Source organism: Lates calcarifer, linkage group LG5 (assembly GCF_001640805.2).
Source record: "Lates calcarifer isolate ASB-BC8 linkage group LG5, TLL_Latcal_v3, whole genome shotgun sequence".
Lineage (NCBI taxonomy): Eukaryota > Metazoa > Chordata > Actinopteri > Centropomidae > Lates > Lates calcarifer.
The window spans coordinates 14,797,444-14,824,216 of NC_066837.1; the positions used below are offsets into that span (position 1 = coordinate 14,797,444).

General features: G+C 41.5%; 1 protein-coding gene across 1 annotated transcript in view; it reads left to right on the forward strand.

Moving 5' to 3' along the window:
- Positions 1–26,773, forward strand: part of slit2 (slit homolog 2 (Drosophila)) — an 86,337-nt gene that overhangs the window by 52,544 nt on the left and 7,020 nt on the right. The window contains 27 exon segments of the mRNA XM_018695788.2: positions 40–111; positions 1,057–1,128; positions 2,000–2,071; positions 2,378–2,541; positions 3,010–3,148; positions 5,300–5,371; positions 5,548–5,619; positions 8,663–8,734; positions 8,998–9,141; positions 10,674–10,764; positions 10,766–10,838; positions 11,144–11,167; positions 14,195–14,345; positions 14,480–14,554; positions 14,761–14,904; positions 15,002–15,145; positions 15,241–15,407; positions 15,500–15,632; positions 16,771–16,839; positions 17,161–17,232; positions 17,758–17,829; positions 17,973–18,044; positions 19,581–19,744; positions 20,976–21,100; positions 21,376–21,473; positions 23,731–23,870; positions 26,325–26,418. Coding sequence (XP_018551304.1) covers positions 40–111; positions 1,057–1,128; positions 2,000–2,071; positions 2,378–2,541; positions 3,010–3,148; positions 5,300–5,371; positions 5,548–5,619; positions 8,663–8,734; positions 8,998–9,141; positions 10,674–10,764; positions 10,766–10,838; positions 11,144–11,167; positions 14,195–14,345; positions 14,480–14,554; positions 14,761–14,904; positions 15,002–15,145; positions 15,241–15,407; positions 15,500–15,632; positions 16,771–16,839; positions 17,161–17,232; positions 17,758–17,829; positions 17,973–18,044; positions 19,581–19,744; positions 20,976–21,100; positions 21,376–21,473; positions 23,731–23,870; positions 26,325–26,418 — 2,787 coding nt within the window.

A 26,773-nucleotide genomic window follows, 5' to 3' on the forward strand; every position in this document is an offset into this window, starting at 1 on the left:
CCACCCCTTCTTCTCTACATCTCTCTCTCTCCTGTCCAGTGATCTCAGTGAGAACCAGATTCAGGGGGTTCCAAGGAAAGCCTTCAGGGGAGCTGTGGAGATCAAGAACCTGTAAGTGGCACTTTGGCATTACTTTCTGTGCATGTGGGTGTGTGTGTGTGTGTGTGGGTGCACATCTGTCACTTGCTTTTCACCGTGTTTGCAAATGTGCACAACCCCCATGTGCCTGTGCATCAATATTTCATTGTGTTAAATGTCATGTGCCTCCTGCTTGCTGTATTGACTGGCACCGCTGCTCGTTAGCAGCTGTGTGTACGTGTGTGTGTGTGTGTGTGCACGCGCTATGGATGTCACATCAGTAGCATTTCTGTTGTTTTCTCTCTTTGTTTTGCCTCAGTCATAGTTATGATGATTGAAGATAATTGTTGGTCATTTCGTAGGTAAAGTAATTGCCCAGCAGTAATTCTATAAATATAGATTTTTCAACAATTTCGCTGCATCCTGGTGTTTTATTTTTTCAGATAATTTTTTTTAAATGTCTTGCAATTATTGTAAAAGGACAGGGCGTGTGTTCATGTGGGTATTTGTGTGTTGTGTGTGTGTATGTCCATTAGCATGCCGGTGACAGCACATGATTTACTGTCCTTATGTCTTAATTAAATTGTTTCAGCAAAGCGATTCTGAGAAAGAAGGAGGGAGAGAGAGAGAGTGAGAGAGAGGGAGAGAAAAGAGGTAAAGAGCAGCGCATACAAATTAGACGTCAGATTGAAGAGAGCAGGAAACGGGAATGGATCCAGAGATAAATATGTTGAGAAATACATCTGCAAAGAACAAAGAGATCAGGAAACAGAACTAAAGCAAAAGAGAAAGTGAGTGAGTGTGAGGGAGACAGAGGGAGGTTGTTGATGACTTTGGCTGGGGGGAGCTGATGCATTTTCATCTGTAGTGGGCTGTCTGGCTTGAATTCTACCTGAAGATATACTGTAAGACACCTTTACATCTTTACAGCTTCCCTTCTTTTGTCTTTTTTTTGTGCTTTTGTGTCTGTGTGTGTAGCCAGTTGGACTACAACCACATCAGCTGTATTGAGGATGGAGCTTTCCGAGCATTACGTGACCTGGAAGTGCTGTGAGTACCTGTTTATTCAGTCACCCTGCTAACAACAGAGGACCAGGTGAATGATGAGCACTAACAGCAGTGGAGCAGCTAATATTCTCATTGACCTTTGAAAGACTGCACTGCCTGTGCAGCATTTGAAGAAGACGTTTTCATATATATGTGTGTGTGTATATATATATATTAATCAGAAATTACACTTAATACCCAGTTCTGTGTTATTGCTGTCATCATATAATTCATTAACAAGGTCACCATTTCATTAGTGCCACTGAACAGACCCTCCCTTCTGTCCTTAAATCAGTCCTGCTCCACCGAGAAGCCTGTTGATGTTCTTAATGACAGATATAAATTCTGCAGATCATGCTGAATTCAAAGTCAATCAGTATTTCAAAATGGGGAGCCAGGTACAGTTTTAAAAACTAGCTCAATATAACAAATATAGATAAAGATCTTTGTTAGGTTACCAAAAACACTGTTGCACCCGTTTTTAGCCGTTTCTGCCAAGATGCCAAATATTTTCTGTATGTATCCTGAAGTCCTGACAATTCAGGATAGAATAAAGGGATGGTCTTAAAGTTCTGTGTATCTCAAGAGAAGTGAGACAGAAGGCTCAGTTGGTTTTAATCAAACGAGACAGCTGATGAGGGAGATGGTTATAAAAGTAGCTATGCTGTAGGGGTAAGAGACAAACAAGTATTGTAGTTAGCAAGGCACTACTTTTGTTGTCAGCCTCTCAGCAGAGTTAAAAATTACACTGATTACATGACACTAATCCACTAGTCCAACTTCCATACTATGCTGACTAAGTCACTATTCTGTGTCCCTGTGATTTCAAAAAAGATGAATGAATCTCTGTGTGTTTTCTCTTTCCTCTCCTCAGCACACTCAACAACAACAACATCAGCCGACTGTCTGTGGCCAGTTTCAACCACATGCCAAAGCTCAGGACCTTGTAAGTGGCACCGCAGAGTATTTGGTACACATTGCCCGCCCTTAGAGGAAGGATTCCTCTCATCCATTGCCCAGTTACAATTGATCGATCAACCTGTGCTTGCACCCCTCCCTCCTCCACCCACCCTGCTCCTGATTCCCCATCCCCAAATACATTATTCCTCCTCTCTCCCCCATCCCCTCCTCCCCGACCTGTTCTCACCACTTGTTGATCCCTGTGTGTCTGTGATCACCACGTACTCCCATCCCCTCTTCTCCTCCTTCCTCCTCCTCCTCCTCACCCACCGCCTCCTCTCTCTCCCCCCAGTCGCCTGCACTCCAACAATCTGCAGTGTGACTGCCACGTGGCCTGGCTGTCAGAGTGGCTGCGACAACGCCCCCGTCTGGGTCTTTACACGCAATGCATGGCCCCGCCACACTTGAGGGGACACAACGTGGCTGAGGTGCAGAAGAAGGAGTTTGTCTGCACAGGTAGGTTGAGATACAAAAGGATGTGTGTGTGTATGCAAGGCTATTTGCTTTGTTGTCTGCTTAATGACTTACATCTGCTTGCTGTTTTAAAGTGGCAAACCCATTTTTTTGCTTTGTCTCTTTTGCTTTTTCTTACTGTCATTTGCTTTTCAAGAATGGGATGAAGGCAAGTATTCATCTTCCATTGCTTGGCTTTGCTTCAACCCCATGCCCTGCATTTACTGTAATATGTACTGATCTGTTTTTTTATATATATTTTAGCAACTAAAGCAAGAGAACAAATGATATTATTGGTAGAAAAGGACTCTATAACATTTAGGGACTCTCTCACTTGCTGTGCACCTGCTACTGTTTCAAACTTTGATTTTCTCCACTGAAATTTGTCAGCTTCAACATCCTTTGCCTCCGGGATTTACACCAAGCATAACCTATTATCTACGGATAATATTGGCCTCTGTCTCTGTGTAGGTCACCAGTCGTCATCATCTTCCTCCTGCAGTGTGCTACAGTGCCCAGAGTCCTGCACCTGCAGTAACAACATTGTGGACTGCAGAGGGAAGGGACTGACAGAAATACCAACCAACCTGCCTGAAACTATTACTGAGATGTAAGGCACACATTCATATAACTACACATACACACACCTGCTTTACTCTGCTTGCATATACATGCACTGTTGCACACAAACTCCTGTACACACACTTGGTGCAGTGATATTTCTCTTGCTCTTTCACTGTGCGTATCCCCATTTTACTTCTTTGTCTCATTCCACCTTTCTGTTTCACTACTTCTCTTTCTCTGTGCAGTGGAATAAAACCACACATCTGTGAAATGAGAAAGCCTGGTCATGCAGCTCTCCCCTGCTTAAGAAAATAATGAAGGGATGAGGGAGGAAGAATCGAAAGATTAATCTGAAGGACAAGAGAGATCATATCTCTATTTAAAAGGGAGACATCAAAAAAGAGAAAGGATTAGAGTAAGCACATTTTGAGTACCAAGCACAGCTATAGATGTGAGACTTGAACTTGAGTCATGCTTAAGTCACACAAACAAGGACTTGAGACATGTCTTGGACTAGAGAGAATTGATTCTGAAGACTTGACCTGAGTGCAAAAACATTCAAATCTTAATAAAAATAAATAAATAACAGCAAGGAATTGGTGTCAGCTGTGTAAAATCAAAGCTTTGAATGGAAAATGTTGAAATGTCATGTCATGATAGCCATCCACCATTCACCAGACCTTGATTATGAAGATATGTTGCTTGACTTGGACTTGTCTCGACTGACAGTAAGACTGGACCTGAGACTTTAAGAGTTGCATTTGATTGACTAAGACCTCCTTCTGACCTGACGCTTGCTCTTACAAGAAACAGAACTTGACTTGAACTACTTCTACATTTTAATTTGACTTATTTTTATTGATTTAAGATATGAGATGTACAATGACAAGACTATGACAAGACTTTAGGGCTTGCCTTAGACTGGTGTTGACTGATTTGAGACTAGATTAGAGACTTTGCACGTCAAGATTTGGACTCTCTGTAACTGATTTTGGACTTTGCCCGAGACTTGCTATGACAAGATTGTGAGACTTGACTTGATATCTGCTTTGACAACACTTCATTTGGACTGTATTGTCTATTGCTCTGAGACTGGGTTATACACATGTTTTGTCAAGACTTTAGACATGGCTCTCAGTTGATTTTATATTTGACTGAGACTAACGTCATTTGACTTGTGACTTGACTTGACATCTGCTCTGACAAGAAATGTGACTTTACTTGAAGTGATTTCAGCTAATTCTAGATTTTGTTTGGACTTGTCTCAAATAACTTGATATTCATTTTGTTAAGATTTGAGACTTGACCTAGACATGTCTCGACTGACCAGAGACTTTACTTGAGACCTGGTATGACAAGACTTAAAGGCTTGTGTTGGGCTAATGTTCACTGATTTGAGACAAGACTAGAGATATTTTATGTCAGGATTTGGACTTATCTTAGACTTGGTTTGAGACATGCTATGATAAGACTTTGAGATTTGACCTAGACTTGTCTCAATTGATTTAAGACTTGACATTGACTTTACTTGAAACCTACTCTGACAAGACCTAAAGGCTTGTCTTGGACTTGTCTCAGTTGATTTTATATTTGACTGGTGTCATTTGACTTGTGACTTGACTTTGAATACAGTATAATATAATGCTTCTGTGACCAGTCAAACATTTCAGTACTGAAGAAAGGACTGGAGCTGAACAGAGGAGAACAGCAAATGAAAAACAAACTCATTTTAGGGAAATGTTTCACAATCGAGTGGTTGGTTTGCAAATCATGTTTCACCGCCTTTCTTGTCACGGTGACTGAACATGTGAAATGTTTAGAGAACGGTTGTTTGGGTCTGTTTTCTCTTTTGTTTGCCCCCCAAACCCCCCCCACTCTCTTTTTCTCTCCTGGCCTGGCTTGATTTGTTTGGGGCATGACTGACGCACAGTCTGACTGGCACTTAATGGAACACTGCCCAGACAGTTACGTCTGTGTGTGTTTGTGTGTACATCTGACTGTACACATGTTAAAGAGGGCAAAAGATCAGAGAAATGTGACTTTGGCACCAGTCTTCAAAGCGCCTTATCTGGAAATGTTCCCCCTCAGCCAGAGGCCCCCGGGAATGAGCAGCAGTCAGCGATACAGCAGAGATAGCTCTGTGATAGGCGAATGTTAATGTCTCTCCTCAATGGTCTGTGTGTATGTTTGGTTCCAGCCGACTGGAGCAGAACGCCATCAAGGTGATCCCAGCTGGGGCCTTTTCTCCTTATAAGAAACTGCGCAGGATGTGAGTAGATGAGGAGATACATGTATTGTGCACCCTGTCAACTATCCACAAGAAAACTTCTGTTCCTGTGCTGTTTGTTGCTTGTGTTGACCTTTGTGTTTCACTTTCTCTGTGTGTATATCTCTTTCTCACTAACTGTTTCTTATTTCCTTTTCCTTTCCATGTGTCTCTAACAGAGACTTGAGCAACAACCAGATATCAGAGCTGGCCTCGGACGCCTTCCAAGGTCTGCGCTCCCTGAACTCTTTGTAAGTACTGCCTGATAATGTTTGTATTTAAGACGCAGTTTGCACAAAACCTCACTATACAACCCTTTGAATCTCATCCGGAATGTCTAACTTCCATAATCTGTTTAGTCTATCTTAAGAGTTGTTGTTTATCATCACTGGTTGTTTTGTTCTTCTAGTTTTAGTCATCAGTTCTATCTGTTATGTGAACACTGTACTCATCAAGTTAATTTCAGAGATTTCCGGACAACAACATGGCTACAAAGCGAGCGAAAATGGCAAGATACAGCACACAGGCAGTCAGCCAGGAGTTTAGACAAATTATATTATTGTACATTTCCCCATTGTGGGACTAATAAAGGATTATCTTATTATCTTATCCAAACCTCATTACACAGGAAAACTGTGACATGTGCAATAGGGGCAAGTTGAACCAAAAAGTCTGTCTGAATAAACTACAAATGTTAGTATGGCTGGTTACAGGTTAGGCTGATCATCTGACTGCTCAGGTTTCTTGCCCTGTGGGACTTCATGTACTATTTTTCTGAGTAGAAATAATGTCCAAAATCTAACAGCCAAATCCATTAAATCAAGAAAACTAGAATTATCCTTTAACTGTAGTCACACATGTGCAGTAGAAGTAAAAAGCAGAAGATGAGGAGCACAATTTTATGAGACATTTTAGATGCACTTTTGGTGGCGTCCTTTCTTCGGCTCAAATCTCAGGTCGGACCATCTGCTTTGCGTGTGAAGCTTTGAGAAGGAAAACGGAGAGAGGAGCAGGAGAGGGGGTGAGGGATGTAGAGTTATTTCATGAAGGAGTTATATTAAGGTCTCGTCTCTCCAAAGTCAATAATTCATAAATGCTGAATTGCTGAATGGAGGCTTCTGCCACCTCATTACACATTCACCACAGAGAGAATGGGACACACACATTCATGCTGACACATCACATACAGTATGGCTTTCACATTAAGCCACACTGTGTGTTCATTGTGTGTCAGTGTTTGGTTAGAAAGGATGTAAATGACCCATCGATCCTCTGTGTGTGTGTGTGTGTGTGTGTGTGTGTGTGTGTGTGTGTGTGCGCGTGCGTGCGTGCATGTGTGTGAGTGTGCTTGTGTACTTATCCAAAAGGGGACTCACCAACAGAGGACCAGTGAGCCAACAGGGGACATTTTGGAAGTCTACTAAATTCATGCTATAAACCGTGCTGTAATTACTTCTAAAGTTAAATTGAATTTATTTTAATTCTAGTCAAGAGGAGACCTACAGGTGTTTGTGATGTTAAAGTTCATACTCAATACCGCCTCTGCAGGTGGGAGCAGGAATTTTAAGGACTCATCCACACTCATTTCACACCCCTCCACAGTGTTAACAACTTGAAGTCCTTGCACAGTTTGGAGGATTTGCTGCTATTATTAAACAGTAGCATTAAACTAGCCACTACTACGGTAGTCCTCACTTGGTTGGTGTAGTCTGACAGTCCACTGTTGGTAAGGTAGGAATGTACTGTATGTGTGTGTCTGTGTGCAGAACTGTACGTGCTAATGTGTATGAGAGACAAATGAAGCGTCCACTCCCTGCATCGTGTGTTTCCCAACCTCAGGTCTCTCAGGGACAGCCACTCAGCACAATGAAATAAAAGCCAATCTAAAACACATGTCTTTAGACTGCCTACATACACAACTCAACTCAGCGTGGAGCGTAAAGATGACTGATAACTGTGTGTGTGTGTGTGTGTGTGTGTGTGTGTGTGCGTCTAAGGTATTTGTTGGGCAATGGCAGTGGCAGTCTCAGCCTTGACCTGTTTGTGTATGTAATCTGATGTATTTATAAAAAGCTTTTCCCTGATAACAGTGAACATTCCTCATACTGTAGCCACATCCAGATTTATGTAGGGTTTTTTTTTTTTCATTGTGACGTTCAGATAAAAAGTGTTATACCAAGTCATACTTTATGTCCTAAGTGTTGACATACAGCCAGGTGTTGGCACAAAGTCAGAGTCAGTATTTGTACTGGTAGCATTTTATTAATGTTTTACTTGGAAGCCAAAAAATGAAAAAAGAGGCTCTTATCATCCTTGATTAAGGTCTTATCTTTTACTTAATGTTTTTTTTTTCTGTGTTCTCTCCAGTACAGAGCCACAGTCCTGCTCTCTTAGTTTTATGCTGCATTCAACAACTGTAAAACCTCCCATTAGTCTAATTTGGGAGCATTCCAAGCCTTATTCCAAAATGGTTACACCCATCATTAGGCCAGTAGTCACACCAGATAAATAGCTTAAGTTTGCTGTTTTTATTTGTATATATGCACTGGTGCAAAGTAAGTACATTTACTGAAGTGTAGAACTTAAGTACACTTTTGATGTAGTTGTATTTAATTATGTATATTACATGCTACTTCATGCTTTTTACTCAACTACATTTTTATGGGATATATCTCTTTTCCACCACACTTATTTTACAGATACACTATTTACAATTTTTACATAAGAATTCTATGATCAGCAAAATATGTTGTATTATTATAGATTAAACAGTTCAACAGTATATCAAGTAGTTGCAGTTAACAACTACTTTAAAGTATCAATTACATATTTATACAGCAATACTGATGCAATAATAAAGTATTTCAACATTTTCAAGGGCCTTTGTTGATGATATTCATTCATATAATTTTCATGAGTTTTAATAAGACAGTCTATCTTGGTGTAGATCTAATTAGATCTCTATTTGGCTGAGTAGGATATATTGTAGCTGTCAGATATTCACGATAACCAACAACTCAGAATTACAACAATATTTGTTACAATGTGGCATTTAAACGCAGCATTTCTTACTGGCACACTCTCTCAGTTTTCAACCACTAACAAAATGTTTAATTTATCTTCTAATTTTCCCATCTAACTACTATAGTTAATGTTCATTTTGTTTTGAATTTGGACAATAACCCTCAGGAAACTTTTTTTACAGTATATATTAAGTGTAAATATGAATAATATTGCTGGATAATATGTGTGGTCTTATTCATGACTTATTAATGCAGTGTTTGTTCTCCACAGGGTACTATATGGGAACAAGATCACTGAGATTTCCAAAGGACTGTTTGAGGGACTGTTTTCTCTGCAGCTATTGTGAGTAGACACACACACACACACACACACACACAAAGTTAGCTACAGCTAAGAGCTCACATCAGCAGCTCATTGATATTCTGCTGAAAAGTGCTTAGTTAAAACATTGTCATCAGTGTGGAGACATCATGATTAAACGCCATCATCACTGACCTGTAACATTTGAAACACTCATCCAAGAGTAATAACAGGATAAGTCTTCATCATCCATCTCTCTCTCTATCTCTTTCTTTCTCTCTTTCTCTGTTGCCTCTTTCTTTCAGGTTACTGAATGCTAATAAGATAGCGTGTCTGCGTGTGGATGCATTTCAGGACCTCCACAACCTCAATCTGCTCTCACTATATGACAACAAACTGCAGACCATCGCCAAGGGAACCTTCTCATCACTAAGAGCCATACAAACACTGTACGTACACACACACAAACACACACACAGACCAGACTTGTAGTGGTAAATAAGAAGGTGTGAAACTTTAAGCGGTGCCTAGCAATCATCATCATAACTGAACAACTGAAGATGTAGAAGAAGCTTCAGTCTAAAGATCCCATTTGGAGGACCCTTTTGTTTATTGTACCCACTTGTTAAAAAAGATATATACAGATTTATTTAATTTATCCTAAATCAGTAGTAAGCAGCAGTTCTTATCGGCTTCATTTGTTGCACTGTTCTTTCAAATTACGCACAGAGCAACTTCTCATAACAGAGGTACATACTGTCTACCCATACAGCCTCAATAGACTTCCACCTGACTGAAAAACATCTTGTTCTAGCCCTTACTCTGGTCCCCAGGTAGATACATATTGCTCCGTTTCTCTTCATTGTTCAGTAGATGCAGACAGAAAATAACTCCTATGATGCATAGCACAATCACAGATCAAATATTCAGGGGTGGACTTTTCTTTTAATAAATGACATTTTACCCTTTAAGGAGCCTGTCTTCATGGTGATGTTATATTGATTTTCATCTGCATTAAGTGACTGGATTATCAGTTGTTCTTGGATCTTGGTTGCAACAATTAACATGTGGATTGTACCAGCGGCAGAGAACCCTTTATTAATGATTTATTAGAATCCCATTACCCTTTTTTAATGACTTACTAACATTTATAACTGCAGACCTGATGGCCTGGAGGAATTTAAGTGCTAGCAATGTGGATTTTCCACAACCTGGTAACCCAAAAATTATTAATGGCTTGTAGCCAATACATAAAACATTACTAAAAAAAATTATTAGCCATTAAGAAAGCCATTGATTACAGATTTCAGTAATTGGTGCCTTATCAGAGAGTGGTACCAAAAGCTGTGATGTGTGGCTGTGGAGGATTGGAGTTGTTCAATGCATGCTTAATTGAGCTGGGCTGGATAGTGAAAGTAATGTAACAAGTAAATATAAAGAATAATAAGAATAATAAGGGAGGCAGTGCTTGAATTTCCATCCATACTTTTAATGGATAATTGATATTTTTTGCTGTTCTTTTCAGCCAGTTCAACTAGATAGATAGATAGATAGATAGATAGATAGATAGATAGATAGATTAGTTTCACTTGTGGGTTACCTGGTAACAGAATGTAAAGTTTAAGTATAGTTGCTATGTTACCAGCAGCTAAATATACCCAGACTATTGCTTTAGAACAGCATTCAAACAGCTTTGTTTAAGGTGTGCTTTCTTTTTTAAAACTTTATTGATCAAATGAGGTGCACATGCACATATGTCTATGTGTCTTATTCACATATTGTTCTCAGGTTAGTGTCTTTAAATATGTTTTATTCATTTTTTGTTTGGCTTTTTTTCATGATTTTATTACACACCAGTCAAACTTCTGGCCGTATTTACCCTGACGAAACAGAACATTTTGCGACTATATATTATTCTAACAGCTTTTGTGTGTGTTTTTGTGTGTCCATGGATGTGTGTGATGTATGTGTGTGTGTTCAGTCACTTAGCCCAAAACCCGTTTATCTGTGACTGCCATCTGAAGTGGCTGGCTGACTACCTGCAGGACAATCCCATCGAGACAAGCGGTGCCGCGCTGCACCAGCCCACGACGGCTCGCCAACAAACGAATTGGACAAATCAAGAGCAAGAAGTTCCGCTGCTCAGGTATAAACACACACATACCACTGTACTTACACAAATTAAGCAAATACACATCACACGGATCAACTTTTTTATTTCTGATCATCCACACATGTACCACGCACAGATATAACATAAACTGTCCTTTCCTGTGTTTTCATTCTGTGTCCTCCTGCTGGGATTTTCCCTCAGCCTCTCTTTACTAACCTCAACTCCCTATTTTTTACACACACACACAATCACACACATAGCCAGTAAGTACTTTTGTCTAGTCTAGCCTTATTCTCTTTTGTTGTTTTTCACTTTCACTATCTCTGTCTCTCCATTAGCTAGAGAACAGTATTTCATCCCAGGTATTGTACATTGAGCATGTGTGTGTGTGTGTGTGTGTGTGTGTGAGTGTGTGTCTTTGTTCACTCACAGCTCACGGGTGCTGCACACTCACACACCACTTGGAGTGACTTGCCTTGACTGACACCGTTTGAATGCTAAGACATTCTCTTTTAATGATCTAACATACATTGTAATGCATTGCGTCTAACCGGGCACCACGTAATCACACTCTTGATCCTTGCACTGGATTTTTGATGGTAACCATAACCTTGATGATAGTGAGAAAAACAACTTGGTTAATAAGCTCTGGTCGCTGTCAATTGGGTGCTGTGTGCCAGCCTCCATGTGAATAAAAGCATATTGGTGCCGCGATTGCAGAAACTATATTTAATTCTAGTCCTCCTTGCTTCTTAGCACATCTAATGATAGCTAATGTATGAGCGTGTGTCCGCGAGCATCTGTGTCTGTTTCGCCCACTGCAGAACATCAAAAGGTCACACAGTTACCATGCTCAGAGGGGTGCTGGGAAATATGTAAATCAGACATGCATATGAGATCAGTAGCAGGGCTAAAGGCGGTCATTACCACAGCAGCACACAGAGGAGGCATGGTGTGTGTTGGACGAGAGCATGTGTGTGTGTGTGTGTGTGTGTGTGTGTGCACTCACTACAGTCATTAACTCTGAAGCTCACCGGGGGGACAGAGGTTTCAAAGCCCAGATACCACATACGGGGCAAAGCTGAATAATTTAAGAACATTTGTGGCTGAAAAGTTGAATAAACATGTTTTATTCTGTGGTACAACCTTGGTATCCTGCCTTAGATCAATACATCTAAAATCCTCTAGTTTAATTTGCATCATGTCCCCTATTTCACGGTGTATTATTTCGGATCCTATCTCATATTTCTGTTTGAACAAAAACTCTCTCAGCTATGGGTGCTGTAATTCCACTTTTACCCCTCCAACCAAATCTTGTTTTTCGCCTTGTGAAGATTGAACCTGCTGAAGTGATTGATGCCAAAAAATGCACAATACAAAAGAATGCACTTGCACTTGAGAGAGTTTAGAACTGGCCTGTCTTATTGTTCATCCACACGGAGCTTTTATCTGGTTATGTGAGCTTTTTGGCATCTCGCGATTCCCCCTTAAAACAAGTTAGAATCGAGCAAACGAAGCCGGGATATGCGTCAGATGAAAGCAACCACCCTATGTCATGTTACACCAGCACGATTCTCACTATTCACGAGTCATTATCCCTTTAAATGAATCACTGCCTGGGGACTAAACACAAAAAGCTTCTTTTTTTTCTCAGTTTTTCATCGGCTTTTTCTCTCCTGTTCTAATAAACGGGTGAAATCCCTTCTTCTTTTTCCTACTGCCTCTCTCACACACTCAGGAGTACACCATGTCGGCTGTAAGTAACACACACACACACACACACACACTCAAACACACGTCAACTCCGAACTCACTTCTCGTCCCTGAGCCAGCCTCTGACCTTTGACCTCTACCACAGTGACCTTTGACCCCTCTGTGACTCCTTTTGTCTGTTTACAAACATCAGTGAGAATATTCATGAAATTTACACTTTAGCACACAATGGTTGGTGCATATCTCTGTGTGTATCACCCACGTTTGTTGGTGTACACGTGTGTGTGTGTGTGTGTGTGTGCGTGCGTGTGTGTGCATGAGTGTGTGTGAGTGAGTGTTCCTAGAAGTCAGGGCTTCTCTTGCCTTCAGTGCTGCTGTAACTCTCCTCCCACTGCTCCTGCTCTCCTGTGATACGTCTGTGAGTTTAGATGTCTTTAGATGTTCCAGTCTTTCCTCTTTTTTCCCTCCTTCCCTGCTTTTTCTTGATCGCTTTACTGTACTTTACCCGCCTGTCTGATGTTATCTTCCTCTCGTCCTCTTTTCTCCCTCCTCTCTTTGTCTTCATTCCAAGTGATACATTTTCTGAAGCTGGCTCTGTTTTCCTCCTGCTTCCTAATCTTTTCCTTTCCTTTCCTACTGCTCTCCTTCACATCCTGTCCTCTCCTCCTCACCCCCCCTTCTTTCTATCTTGTCCTCTCCCTCTTCTCCCCACCCCACAATCTTCTCCTCTCCTACTTATCTCCCTCTCATCTGCTTTCCTTTCCTCACCTCTCCTCTCACTGTCTCCTTTTCACACTCTCCTCTCCTTTTTATCTTCTCCTCTCCTCCTTGTTTTCTTTTCTTCTCCTCCTCCTCTCCTCCCTCTGTCCTTCCCATCCCTGTGTTCCAGCGGAGGAGCAGTCAGTCAGCAGGTTGTTCCTTTGTGCTTGATCTAACCATGTGGCTGCCAGGTTCCTATAGTGGAACATGGTTCTGTCAAGCACCATGGAACGGCCCTGCGAAACCCTGCAGCATGGCCAAGACGCAAGAGACAGCAATCTTCTGTCACCCCCACCCCCACCCCACAACCTCTGTGTGTGTGTGTGTGTGTGTGTGTGTGTGTGTGTGTGTGTGTGTGTGTGTGTGTGTGTGTGTGTCTGGTAGAGACAGAGAGAGGGAGCTTTAGTGCGTGTACAGTTTGATAGATCACTGCCTGGGTGTGCGTAAGCATTTTTATGCTATGATCTAATTTTTGATGCTGTTTTGTTTGTGCTGTGGTTTCTAACACTAACAGTTGCTTTGTAGTCTGACAGGACAGAAAAACTCCAGCGTGTGTGTTCTTGTGTGTGTGTGCGTGCCTGTATACATGTCGTGATCTTGACAGTTTGTGTGTCTCGTGGACTTGGCTCCTCTAAGGCTGTGATACACATGCAGTGTTTTGAAGAAACGCTCATGAGTAATGTTGCATATGATCATAATCAGTGATGTTTTTTGAACATCTTTGCTTCATTTTGACAATTCCCACTCCAAACAAAAGCTGCACGGCCCCTCTGCAATGCCTTAAAATTCTTCCATTGTATCACGACCTTCGGCCACACGCAGAGTTTGTATTGGAACCGGCACCAGTATAACGCTGGGGTTCGACTTTTGCATGGCGTGGGCATTCAGTGACGTTCTTGGTTGTTGATTGTGACCAGGTACAGAGGATTACCGCAGCAAGCTGGGAGGGGACTGCTTCGCCGACCTGGCCTGCCCCGAGAAGTGCCGCTGCGAGGGCACCACGGTCGACTGCTCCAACCAGAAACTCACCAAAATACCAGATCACATTCCTCAATACACCGCGGAACTGTGAGTCATGCCGGATTTGTCTAGTACAAAGTGTTCCTGTGCGTTGCCCTTTATCTCCACCTCCTCTGTCTCTGCTTCTTCGGTTGTTCTCTCTCTTTTTGTCTCTGACCACCTCTTCTCTTCTCTGTTCTCAGGCGTCTCAACAACAATGAATTCACTGTGCTCGAGGCGACCGGGATCTTCAAAAAGTTGCCTCAGCTGAGGAAGATGTGAGTCAGACATGTTGTGAACGTAACAGGAACAAAGCACATGTGGTTACGAGAAAGTCATACTCAGGTCACGTGGGGAAAACTATGACTGTACATATGTCAGAAATGAAAGTGAACTGTTTGTGTTTCTCTCTATATTCCTTACTACTCACTCTATCTTTCACTTCTCTACCTTCCCTACCTTCTTACCCTCCCACTCCCTGCAGAAACCTGAGTAATAATCGTATCACTGACATAGAGGAGGGGACATTTGAAGGAGCCTCGGGGGTCAATGAGTTGATTCTGACCTCCAACAGACTGGAGAACATACACCACCGTATGCTGAAAGGACTGAGCGGCCTCCGCACACTGTGGGTACACACACACAAATATAATCACATTATCATATCAAGTAAATCACGCAGTACATTTAATCACTTGTGCCTGTGTGTGTGTGTTTGTGAGTAGTATGCTGAGGAGTAACCGGATCAGCTGTGTGAGTAACAGCAGCTTCGTGGGGTTGAGCTCGGTGCGTCTTTTGTCTCTCTACGACAATCAGATCACCTCCATGAACCCCGGAGCCTTCGACACACTGCACTCCCTGTCCACACTGTGAGTGCACACAATACGACACACTCATACAAATGTAAAGAAATGTTGAATAAAATAAAATAAAATATCTTCTAACTCTTCTTTTTGTTCTCCAGAAACCTTCTGGCTAATCCCTTCAACTGTAACTGTCACCTGGCTTGGCTCGGGGATTGGCTGAGGAGGAAACGCATCGTCACCGGTAACCCTCGCTGCCAGAATCCTTACTTCCTGAAGGAGATCCCCATCCAGGACGTAGCTGTCCAGGACTTTGCCTGTGAAGACGGTGAGATGGCGCGCAAGTACAACGTGATGCTCTGCAGCACCTGCAGAGATTTTGTATTTGTTTTCCGTGACAACTTTTCTATCATTTCTCAGGTAATGATGAGAACAGCTGTTCTCCGGTGCTGAGGTGTCCAGCAGAGTGTTCCTGTCTGGACACTGTGGTGCGCTGCAGCAACAAGGGCCTCACCACGCTGCCCAAAGGCCTGCCCAAGGAAACCACTGAACTGTGAGTTTAGGACCAATACATTTTAGCACAAACCATATCATGGGATGGTGTGTAAGTAGCACGCCACCTCTGGGGATATTTTGCGTGTCCTGTTTACACATTTTGATCACTAAAAGGGCTAAATTAACTAGACTAAATTGCGTGAAATGACACACAAAATCACAACAAAAAATTGCTATGTTGTTCATACACTATTTATTGCTACCAGGATGACATTTGTAAAGGTCCCGTCTTTCAGATGGCTGCTTTACTATTTCAGTTTTTAACTTCTCTTGTGTCCTTAGGTCCACAATATATACATACTGAATATTGTCAACAATGTCTGTACAATGGGTATACAGAGCTTGCTGTCCTGTCAGCTGGTTGCGAGGGCAGCAAAGACATAATGGAGGTTGAAGTTGGCGTGGACTGAAAGGATGTACACTTGAGAAGTGTTTATAAGACATAGCCATCTTACATCTGGTGTAAATTAAGGATAAAACTCCAGTTTACAAACAGTTGCTGCCATTACAGCATCAAAACAAAGTATTTTTAAACTTACTGGAGCTTTAGTTGGTCTGACTATATGTGAAAAAGCAAACAGGCTCATAAAAACACAGGTACACATACTGTGGGCTTATTCAAGAAACTCACACACAGAAGCCCACACAGAAACACTCTAGCCTTAAATTAAACATTTGAAAAAAAACGCTGGGCTGTATTTTCTATCATTTTACTATTTCTCCTGTGGGGAATGTGCTTCTTCCAATATTAACAAAGACTTAATTAATACACTGGATTAATAGCACATTGTCACACAGTGAAGGAAATAGGATCTTAGCTGTGCGGTGTGTGTGTGTGTGTATGTGTGTGAGAGAGAGAGAGAGAGAGAGAGAGAGAGGGTGGTGATGCTGTATTAGGATGCCTGTGGGGATATTAAACTCCAGTGTTTATTATGGCTCTAGCAGTAATGACTGCTCACACTGCTGGAGATGAGGAATTTCCCATATGGTTAAATAACTTCATTTTCTCCCCTCTCATTTTCTCTCTCTCTGTTTCCCAATCCTCCTTACATCTTCTGTATTTGTCTTTCTCTTTCATTTCCAAACCACCTCTCGCTCTCTGCCCTGCTCCCTCCCTCTCTCTTCACGTCTCTCAGGTACCTGGATGGTAACCACTTCACTCAGGTTCCCGTGGAGCTCTCCAACTTTAAACACCTAACGCTCATGTAAGTTACACCCACATGACCTCGGTGCACAGATATTACTTCACAAATCACACAGCCAGATTTTTGCACACTCAAACATATAATCAGGATTGTGACTTGGCCCGTGTTACTTGCTCTCTCTGCACTTTTAAAGACTAAAACTAACCAACTGGCATCCTGTCAGAGTTCTGTGCTGTATCACTTTTGATGTGACCTGGTTTGGCCCCGATGTGGGGGCGTGACAACCCGAGTACAGGAGACTAAAGAAGAGTATTATGTCTTGAGTGTGTGTTTTTGGTTATGCATGTGTGTGTTATGTATCTGTTATTGTTTCCTTTTCAGTGACTTGAGTAACAACCAGATCAGCACGTTGTCCAACCACAGCCTCAGTAACATGTCTGAGCTGCTTACCCTGTGAGTCTGGCTTTACATCAGTGCCTTTGCAATGTGTGTGTGTATTACTGAGTGTGTGTAGTTCACTAATACACAAAAGGAAGATGCCCTTGATAAAATGAAAATGGAAATCAAGTATGGACTTTCTTTTTTGTAGCACAAAAATTTTGTTGAGTTGTCATAAAGTTGCACATGGATACTGTCCTGTGCGGCCCACCATACAATTGGTGATGTATTGGAAAAGAAAAGCACCAAAATCTGCATAAAAATCTGATCAATGGGGCAGAAAAAGCCAATTTGTGTGCAAGATGTTTGTGCTTGTAAGAACCGCATATGTTTATGTATGTGTGCATTTCAGAATGGATGAATGAGTTTGTGCCAACAAGTTTGTTAAATTGCGTGTCTGCGTTTGCTCGACTGCTTTGCTCAGTAGAATGTAGTCATAAACAGGACTGTGCTCTGTAATGCCTTGCTGTGTTTGAAGATATCATGAAAAGGATTTCTGCATTTGTCTCCATGCCAACATGTTTATTCTGTGTGTAAAAGAATCCTGAGCTACAACCGCCTGCGGTGCATACCAGTGAGGGCGTTCGATGGACTCAAGTCTCTACGTTTGCTGTGAGTTTCTGTCCTATCATATGGCGACACTGGTTGCACAGACAGTCTTGAGTCAGACTGATGCTAAAAAAACGATATAGACTTTTAACATCCCCATCTACATTCTTCTCTTCTTTCCTCCTCTTCCTCTCGCCCCGTCTTAGGTCTCTCCATGGTAACGACATATCGCTGATACCAGAGGGAGCCTTCAAAGACCTGTCATCGCTTTCCCACCTGTGAGTAACACAGGTGTCTTTCTTCTGATTGAAGTGTCTACCTTTTCACCTCACAGAACTGCAAGATGAAGAAAGCATATTAACATCACAAAAGAGTCTTTCCTCATCAACTGAAAGGCTTGAGGCTTGTCTGTGAACTAAAGCTAAAACAGTAGCTGAGTATGAAATACATTAGTCATAGTTATAAATGTTTACTATTGAAATTAAAGGTTGGTGTAATGTATATATAGCAGGGGTATGTTTCCTTTGTGCAATGCTCCACTCACTGTGGCTACAACAGCAAAACTGTTTTTATCATTACTTTCTTTCCTAAATAATTGATTTGGGATTTGGGGGGAATCTGCTAAATTGATTTTGTTTTCTTTTTTGCAAAAATGGTTTTACAGCACATAAATATCCACATTGAGCAAGGAGGACTCTAGTGCAGAGACTGAAAAACTCAAAAATGTCCATAGGCCTTTAAACAGTACTTGGATAAGCAGCATGTAACACCCAGGAGACTTTGGTCTAAAATACTAAACTAAAATAATAAAGATCTGAAAGATTGATTTCATACACTGAAGAACTATCACTTTTCTCTCTCTTCAGTTTACTAATGTCGTCTCTCAGCACTGTATCTCAAAACATTTAGTTTTGAGATCAGCACAATGGATAGTGCTCGTGACAGGCTGCTGCTTTTTGTAAATACTTTTTCTAGTAATGTGCAGTGCAGACCACAGAAAAGTGAGTCTATTACTTTACAGTCCATTACAAGCTTGTAACTGGCTCTTACTTCCTTTTTGACCATGACATGAAGGAAGTGACCACTTATTGCAAATGGTTTTACAGTTAGATTCAGTGGAAAAGGCTTTGCTCTTCATTGGGATTCTCAAAGAATCCAAGGAGCAGGTGAACGTGGGGAATCAGGTGATTGGGAAAGGCTGAAGTTACTGCAGGGCAGGTGGGAGTGATGTGAAATGACAGGCAGGAAATGGCTAAAGGTAAACACAAAAATGAGTGACAGTGAAGATGCTGCTGAGAGAGCTTTTCCTCACAATAAGCACATACATGAATGTGGAGTCCTGCCTGAATTAACACAGCGCTCTTCTACTGGTTATCTTTAAAAGGGAACAAAACTCATATCAGACTTATTATTGAGCTACAGAACATCAGTAAAACTTAACAACAAAAATAAATAAAATCTGTAACTCAAGTATAACATACTCTTTTTGACAAAAAGTAGAACAGTTTGTGAGAAGTGTTTAAAGTTTGAGAAACACTACCGCCAACACTCCTGTCAGCGTTAGACAGATGCTCCCAGTTGTCACAACTAGAGTTTTTTTATGGTAGAAATATTTAGCGATTTCACAGTTAATTCTACAGTGATGTATAACTCAGACCTTAAGTTTGTAGACAGTGACACATTTTCCTTTGTTTTGGCTCTATTCTCCGGCACAGTTGATCTGAAACAAAGCAATGACTGAGGTTAAAGTGCTGACTTTTCCTGTGTACTCTGTTATTATGCCACACTCTCATTCTCCTCTCTCTGCCTGGCAGGGCTCTGGGTGCCAACCCTCTGTACTGTGACTGCCACATGCAGTGGCTGTCAGACTGGGTAAAGAGCGGCTACAAGGAGCCGGGCATAGCCCGCTGTGCCGGACCGGGAGACATGACTGACAAACTGCTGCTCACCACGCCTTCCAAGAAGTTCACCTGCACAGGTAAACACACACTGTCACATGCGTACAGTACTGCAGTAACACAGGATACAGACGCACATGCCAGCAGATAACCACATACAGAGACACACGTGTATGTAAAATGTAAATACCCACATTACAAAAGCATAAGCAAATGTGAAGAGACTTGATGAGGACTGCTAGAGGAGACCACAAGTTGCCATTTACAAATTGCTGCTCTCCAACTAAAACCATGTCACAAAATGTAAAAACATACTTACTTTTTGTAGAAAGAATAGAAATAGTCTCATTTTAATATTTGTGACTGTGTATTTTAAGATCATCTAATGAATTTCTAGAGGGTTCTGTTAGTCTAACATATGGGATAATTGTCTGAACCCATATGTTAATATTAATTCATGCTAAAATTGCAAATATTTAATTAATTTATAAATCTCTAAAATCCACAAATTTGCTTGTGAGCATGATTTTGTCAGAAACTCCTCATATTACAAAATGATACTAACCTTTGACCTTATTATATCACATTAACCATGAACACATGACTAAAACCTATTTTTAACCTAATCTAACTGACGCACTGTAGAAGTCCCGGGGCCTTGTGGTTTTCTGGTGCCAGGTAAAGTAGCTAATCATATCCCAGTACTTCCTCCTCAGTCTCCCCTCCCCCAGCCCCTCGCGACCAATCCCAGCCCAGCTCTCCTCATCCCTCTGAGCCCTGATCAGACTGAACCGCTCTGCTTCCCTTTCAGTCCTTGTGTTCTGGCCAGTGTTGTGTTTCCCCTGACTGTTAGATGTTGATGTTCTGTTATCGCAGCTGGGGATATGTCTGTCTTCTGTACATGCCAGGGTCCTGCAAAGAAAATCAGTTCTATTTCTCATGTGTAACCCTGTAATATATCTTCAACTCTTGCCTCTGACATCCACAAAGTATTACTTTTTTCCCCTTTCATTTAGTGATATTGACCATTTATTAATCAAACTGCATTTTTTCCAACATATACCCAACATTTCACGATCTGCAGTATTACATAATTCAAACTGAAATGTTAAAATACACAAAGCAGGCAGGGGGATGAACCACCAACTTTGTCTGCTGCAGAGAAAGTTGACTACTACTACAAAGATGCAAACTTTATGCAGGTCCCTGATAATGTACAGCCGTCTAAGTGTTCGCAAACCTGTGTACTCTGACTTGTCAAGACACTGAACTTCATATAAAGCCAAAGATCTGTGTGTTTTCATCACACAGGTCCAGTGGATATGAGTGTTCAGGCTAAGTGTGAGCCCTGCTTGTCCAGCCCCTGCAAGAATGATGGCACCTGCTCCAATGATCCTGTGCACTACTACCGCTGCACCTGCCCCTATGGATTCAAGGTAAACGGGGTTGTATTCACCTGCTCAAGCATCTTTCTCAACAACAGGGATCTGTAATCTAACCTAGAAGTTTGCATCATCAGACCTTACTTCAGGTATTTAACCAAAAACCCACTGACGTCGTGACAAAGGAACCAGGAGTGCTAAAATGCTGACTTACTTCCAGGTTTTAGGACTCATTCCTGCACCACTCTTTAGATGCAGATATCTGGGGGTTCCGCTAAGAAGCTGTTCTTCTTTGAAATCACTGAACATTTGTGTTTGTGTGTACATAGGGACAAAACTGTGAGGAGCCCATTCATGCCTGCATCGGTAACCCGTGCCAGAACGGTGGAACTTGCCACCTGAAAGAAGGAGAAGGAAGCAACTTTTGGTGAGAAGCATATAAATTGTTTTATTAAAAACTTGTTAGTTTTACTTTACTGCAGCTTCATCCATATTATGGCTGTTTTGCATCGATTTTGACCTGTACGTTTTGAAAAAAACAAGATCCAGTTTATAAAAAAAATAATATTTCTTTATGTATACCAGAAAACCATGTGTACACATACATTTAGGGAATCCTTCTAAAAAGACACAGATATAGACAGACATCAGATACCATGTACTAGCTATAAATAAACCAGTGAACCACTGATTATTGAGAACACAGTAGCACACAAAGCAGGTGATGTTTGGACCCTTAGCAGATAACTCCATCAATGATGCTGCGCTGTTAATGACAGATGTGAATGAATTTACGGGAGGTAAATGGCTCAGGGGACTGGTTTTGTCCTCAGTCTGTCTCGGGGCTTGATCCCCCTGCTGTGAGAATTGCCTTCTCTTCATTAGGCTGTTTAGTATTAACAGGAAGGGAGCTAATGTTTGTCTACTCCCACACACCCACACAGACAATTAGACCAGCCTAAGATCACAGCTCCTCCTGTTTCTCTGTCTCTCTCTTTGTCTCTTCTGTTACTTTTTCATTTCAGTATTCCCTCTGTATGTTCTGTATCTCCATCTCTGTAATGCTGCCTTTTCCTTGCACGGCGTAGGGGGTGGAATATTCTTAGTGAAGAGCTGTCGTTGACTATATAATGAGATATTAATCCACTCGAGTGTGTGCCGCATAAGAGCTCTTTATTAGGCCCATAATATACCACTCTGTATGTGTGTGTGTGTGTGTGTGTGTGTGTGTGTGTGTGTGTGTGTGTGTGCGTGTGTTTGCGAACATATCCAACAGTGGACCTTATTGTGAACATTTTCACAGCCTCAAGATGAATCCTGCTGCAGCATGGTAATATAGTGCAACACCACATGATTATTTTCAGGATGTCTGTCAAAGCAACATGTGCAGATGTTAAAAAATACTGTATATAGGTAAATGATCCAAGAACAAGAATGATCAAGAAAGCCCTTTATTGCTCAACAATAAACTGGACTGGTCTTTCAACACCAACGCCCTGTACAAGAAGGGCCAGAGTCGTCTCCACCTACTGAGAAGACTGAGGTCCTTCGGAGTGTTCAGGTCAATGCTAAGGACTTTTTATGACTCGGTGCTGGAGCAATGGATACTCAGAGAGGGACTGGAAGAGACTGAATAAGCTGGTCAGACGTGCTGGCTCTGTCCTGGACTGCTCTCTGGACTCCATTGTGGAGGTGGGTGAGAGGAGGATGTTGGCCAAGCTAACGTCTATCATGGACAACCCCTTCCACCCGCTGCATGAGACTGTGGGTGACCTGAGCAGCTCCTTCAGTAACAGTCTGCTGCATCCGCAGTGTAAGAAGGAGCGCTACTGCAGGTCATTTATTCCAGCAGCCATCAGACTGTACAACACCGGTCTGATTCAACAATAAACCTGCACTCTGAACTCCACTTCTGGTCACTTTTTTTTTTTGCACAAACTTTCATCTACCTCACTGATTATCACGATTTTTCTGTAAACACAAACTGCACATTTCTGTTTATTACAAAATTTATTACAGAGTTTTTATGCTGCTTTTGCACTTTGATTTTTGACCTCCTGTGCCTCTTTTATATAATGTTTTATTTTTTATCTTTTTTCTATTCTTCGCTCTCTTGTTTTTTTCTTGCTGCTGTAATGACTGAATTTCCCACAAGTGGGATAAATAAAGTCTTTGTATGTATTCATGTCCCAGTCTGCAGACCATAGAGGTCCTCTCTTTGATAGGAAGACACTGGCCAGAGATGCAAGTCCTGACAATTTTTAGAAGAAAATTACAAAAGCAGTTTTGCAGTTGAATTATGGAAAAACATCTTGAATTAAAAATGACTAGAAACAGTGGTCCTCGCATACTCGTTGTTGCACAAGGGTCCTCTGTTGGCAAGGTAGGACTGTATGTGTGTGTGTCTGTGTGTGTGTAGAGATGTGTGTGTACCCGGTAATAAACCTGAGTAGTAGTTACAGAGTTGAGGCACGCTCGCGTTAACAGAATAATGACTCTCTATTGGGAATATGTAGATGGAGCCAACACTGCTGTTATGAGGAGCGTGTACGTTTGTGTGTATTTGTCATCCAAAGTTCTCTAAGATTTCTGTTGACAACACACTGCACTGTATGCAGCTCTACATGTGTTTGTCTTTTCATCCCTGCTCATATGTGTGTGTGTGTGTCACTGTGTATTTTTAGGTGTGTGTGTCCAGAGGGCTTTGAAGGCGATGCTTGTGAGATCAACATTGATGACTGTGAAGACAACGACTGTGAGAACAACTCCACCTGTGTTGATGGAATCAACAACTACACATGCATGTGCTCCCCAGAATACACAGGTAACACATGTTAATGAAGAGTTATGAAGTGGGAGGGGTCACTGGTACCAGATGTGTGCTTCCATATTCACATTTTATTTGTTCCTTTAGACAATATCCTCCATGTTACTTCACACAGAAATGCGGGACTCTCATAGATAATGTAACAAACTAATAGTAATTAGATAAAAGAAAAATTAGTTAAAAAGTAATTGAAGTAATTGAATAAAAATATTACAGTACCTGTGAGCTTCAGCCTCTGTTGCCATGGAGAAGAAGCCAGTCAGTGCAGTTGAGAACAAATTACAGCTCTATAGTTGCTGTGTGCATTCAAAATTGACCCAGAATCGACTTTTTTGCATGAGTAGATTGCATGTACAGTAATTTTATTACAATATTTGTTGATCCTGACTCCATTTATAGAGTTTATTTCCACAGATTTTCCTCTTTCCAGAGAAAATCCAGCAATACTGTACACTTGAATGCCCCAAAAAATCTATGACCTCCACTCAAAACAGCAATGCGCTGCCACTGTTCAAAACCAGCTTCTGACATATACATTCAACTGTAAGCAGTGTGGACACAGTATGGATGTAGATTGTGTTTCCAGTTCCCTCATTAACATCATCCTTAGAGTCATAGTCATTTATCTTCAACTTTTTATCACCAAGAACCAGATATTTTGCTGTAGCGGCATTCCAACAATGAGTCACATCACATTGTCTATAGGGAAAATGAATGGGACTTTACTTCCAAGCATCTGAACTCTCACCTTGCAGCTCTTATTATGTCCACTGAAACACACACACAGATAATGAAGGTCTTTATACACTAATAAGCTGCAGACAAGTCATATTTTTTCTGACTAACACTGGTCTGTTGCTACTTGTTTGTCTGCTTTTGCACTGTTGCTAATCATCTCTGACTGCTAACCTTTGTGGCGGTGTTCTCTCTGTGTCTTTCTGTGTCTCGCTGTCCTGTGTCTTTTCTTCCTGTCTCGCTCTGCTTTCTGTCATCTACCGTTTGTGTGTTTTTGTGGTTGCAGCTGCTACCAATGAGGTGGAGAGAGGTTAGTCTGTTCTTCTCTCTGTCCTTCCTGTTCCTCTGTCCTTCCTTTCTTCCTTCCTTTCCTTCCCTCCCTCCCTCATTTCCTGTGCTTTATCCACGCTCCCCAAGAAATTTGATATTCAGTACCACAGACATACTGTATGCAGTCATGCTTCATGTTAGCGGTGCATGTCCTTGATCTTCAAACGGACCACTGAATTTTCATGCTCTGATGTTATTCTGTTTGCTGCTATATGGATAGATGTTACTAAAATATGGTATGGTGTATTCCAGGTAAACAATTGGGTCAAAGGAGAAGCCAAATTTCTCATGAAAAGACCAAACCAACAATGTGTCATCCGTGTCTCATTACTTACCGATTTCCCCAGCCCCCACTCAGCCCCAAAGACTTATTGTACATTTGAAGGAACAGCATTGCTCTAGTTAGTATTTCTGGACAGTGTATGCAGGACAGACCCAGAATAAACTGCAGTTCATCATAGTGAAGAAACATGTCATACATAACAACAGTGTGGCTCATTTTTGTGTTTTTAATAATTTTTTGGAGAAGCTTCACACAGAGGAATATTCCATATCACACCTTGGCTACTTCTATGGATCAATTCAGTGTTGTTTTTAGTCTTTTCATGGAATATGTGCACAGTGAGAAAACTATAGAATGTCACTGGCCTTGTCTCTCAAATAAATGTCATTTTGATGTCCCACAAGAAGGAATGCCTCCAACCTAACAAACCAACGCTTAAAGGTGCAATCAACATTTCTAAAACTAATTAGCTGTTAATTAACTGTGTGTTCATATTATAATTACATTAGGCTTTCCATGTAAAAACAAGATTTTGTTAAACTAATATGGCTGCTTCTATATAAAGTAGCACAGTTACTACTGTGATAGAAGCTCCAGAGTGTAACCATGCATACACGTCTCCCATCATTTCACACACTTTCTCATTGATCCCCAAGTGATCATGTAATTATTTCCAGAGTAGACTTGCACTGTCAGGAGTCCTGGTTTATTCCCTGATGCCTCATCAGAGATTCATCTGGAGTTCAGAGTTTCAGGAACATCGGGATACACTCGGGAATATCATCAGGAATATGACATTCCCAGAGATGGGATCATTTATCAGACCGCTGTGTTGGTTCTGGACACAATAGAGTCATCCATCATCAGAGTACACACCCTGTACAACACAGACACACACCCACACACACACACACACACACATTTCTGAATATGCAGTGCAGACACATGCAGCTCTGTAAGGGAGTGGGGACATACTGAGATGTTTTATGTTATAATTTCACTTGTTATCATTAATGGTATGCACAGTATTGAAAAGGTGTCTAGATGATTTCTTTATGTGTCCTTGTGTGTGTTTGTGCCTGTGTGTGTGTGTGTGTTCCTAGGGGAGCTGTGCGAAGAGAAACTGGATTTCTGCGCACCAGAGCTGAACCCATGTCAGCATGACTCAAAGTGCATTTTGACCCCTCAGGGATACAAGTGAGTGGACTACACACACACACACACTCAAACACAGACACTGCTTATCTCTGCAGGGAAAAATCAGCAACTCATTTATTTCTGTGTGAGAAATGTTAGTACTCAAATCCTGAGGGAGAGAAACAAGAAGAACAACACTCCACCAATTCTCTAGCATGTGTGTGTGTGTGTGTGTGTGTGTTTGGAGGGAAGGTGTTGGGAGTATGGTTTTGGCTCTGTCATAAGGTTTCCTGTCCTGATTTTATCTGAACCTTGTTTTAGTTTTCCTCCCTTGTGATGTGTACTGTGTGTGTGAGTGCGTGTGCATGTGTGTGTGTGTTTGTATAAAGTTATCAACACAGTTTCTGTTCTTCAT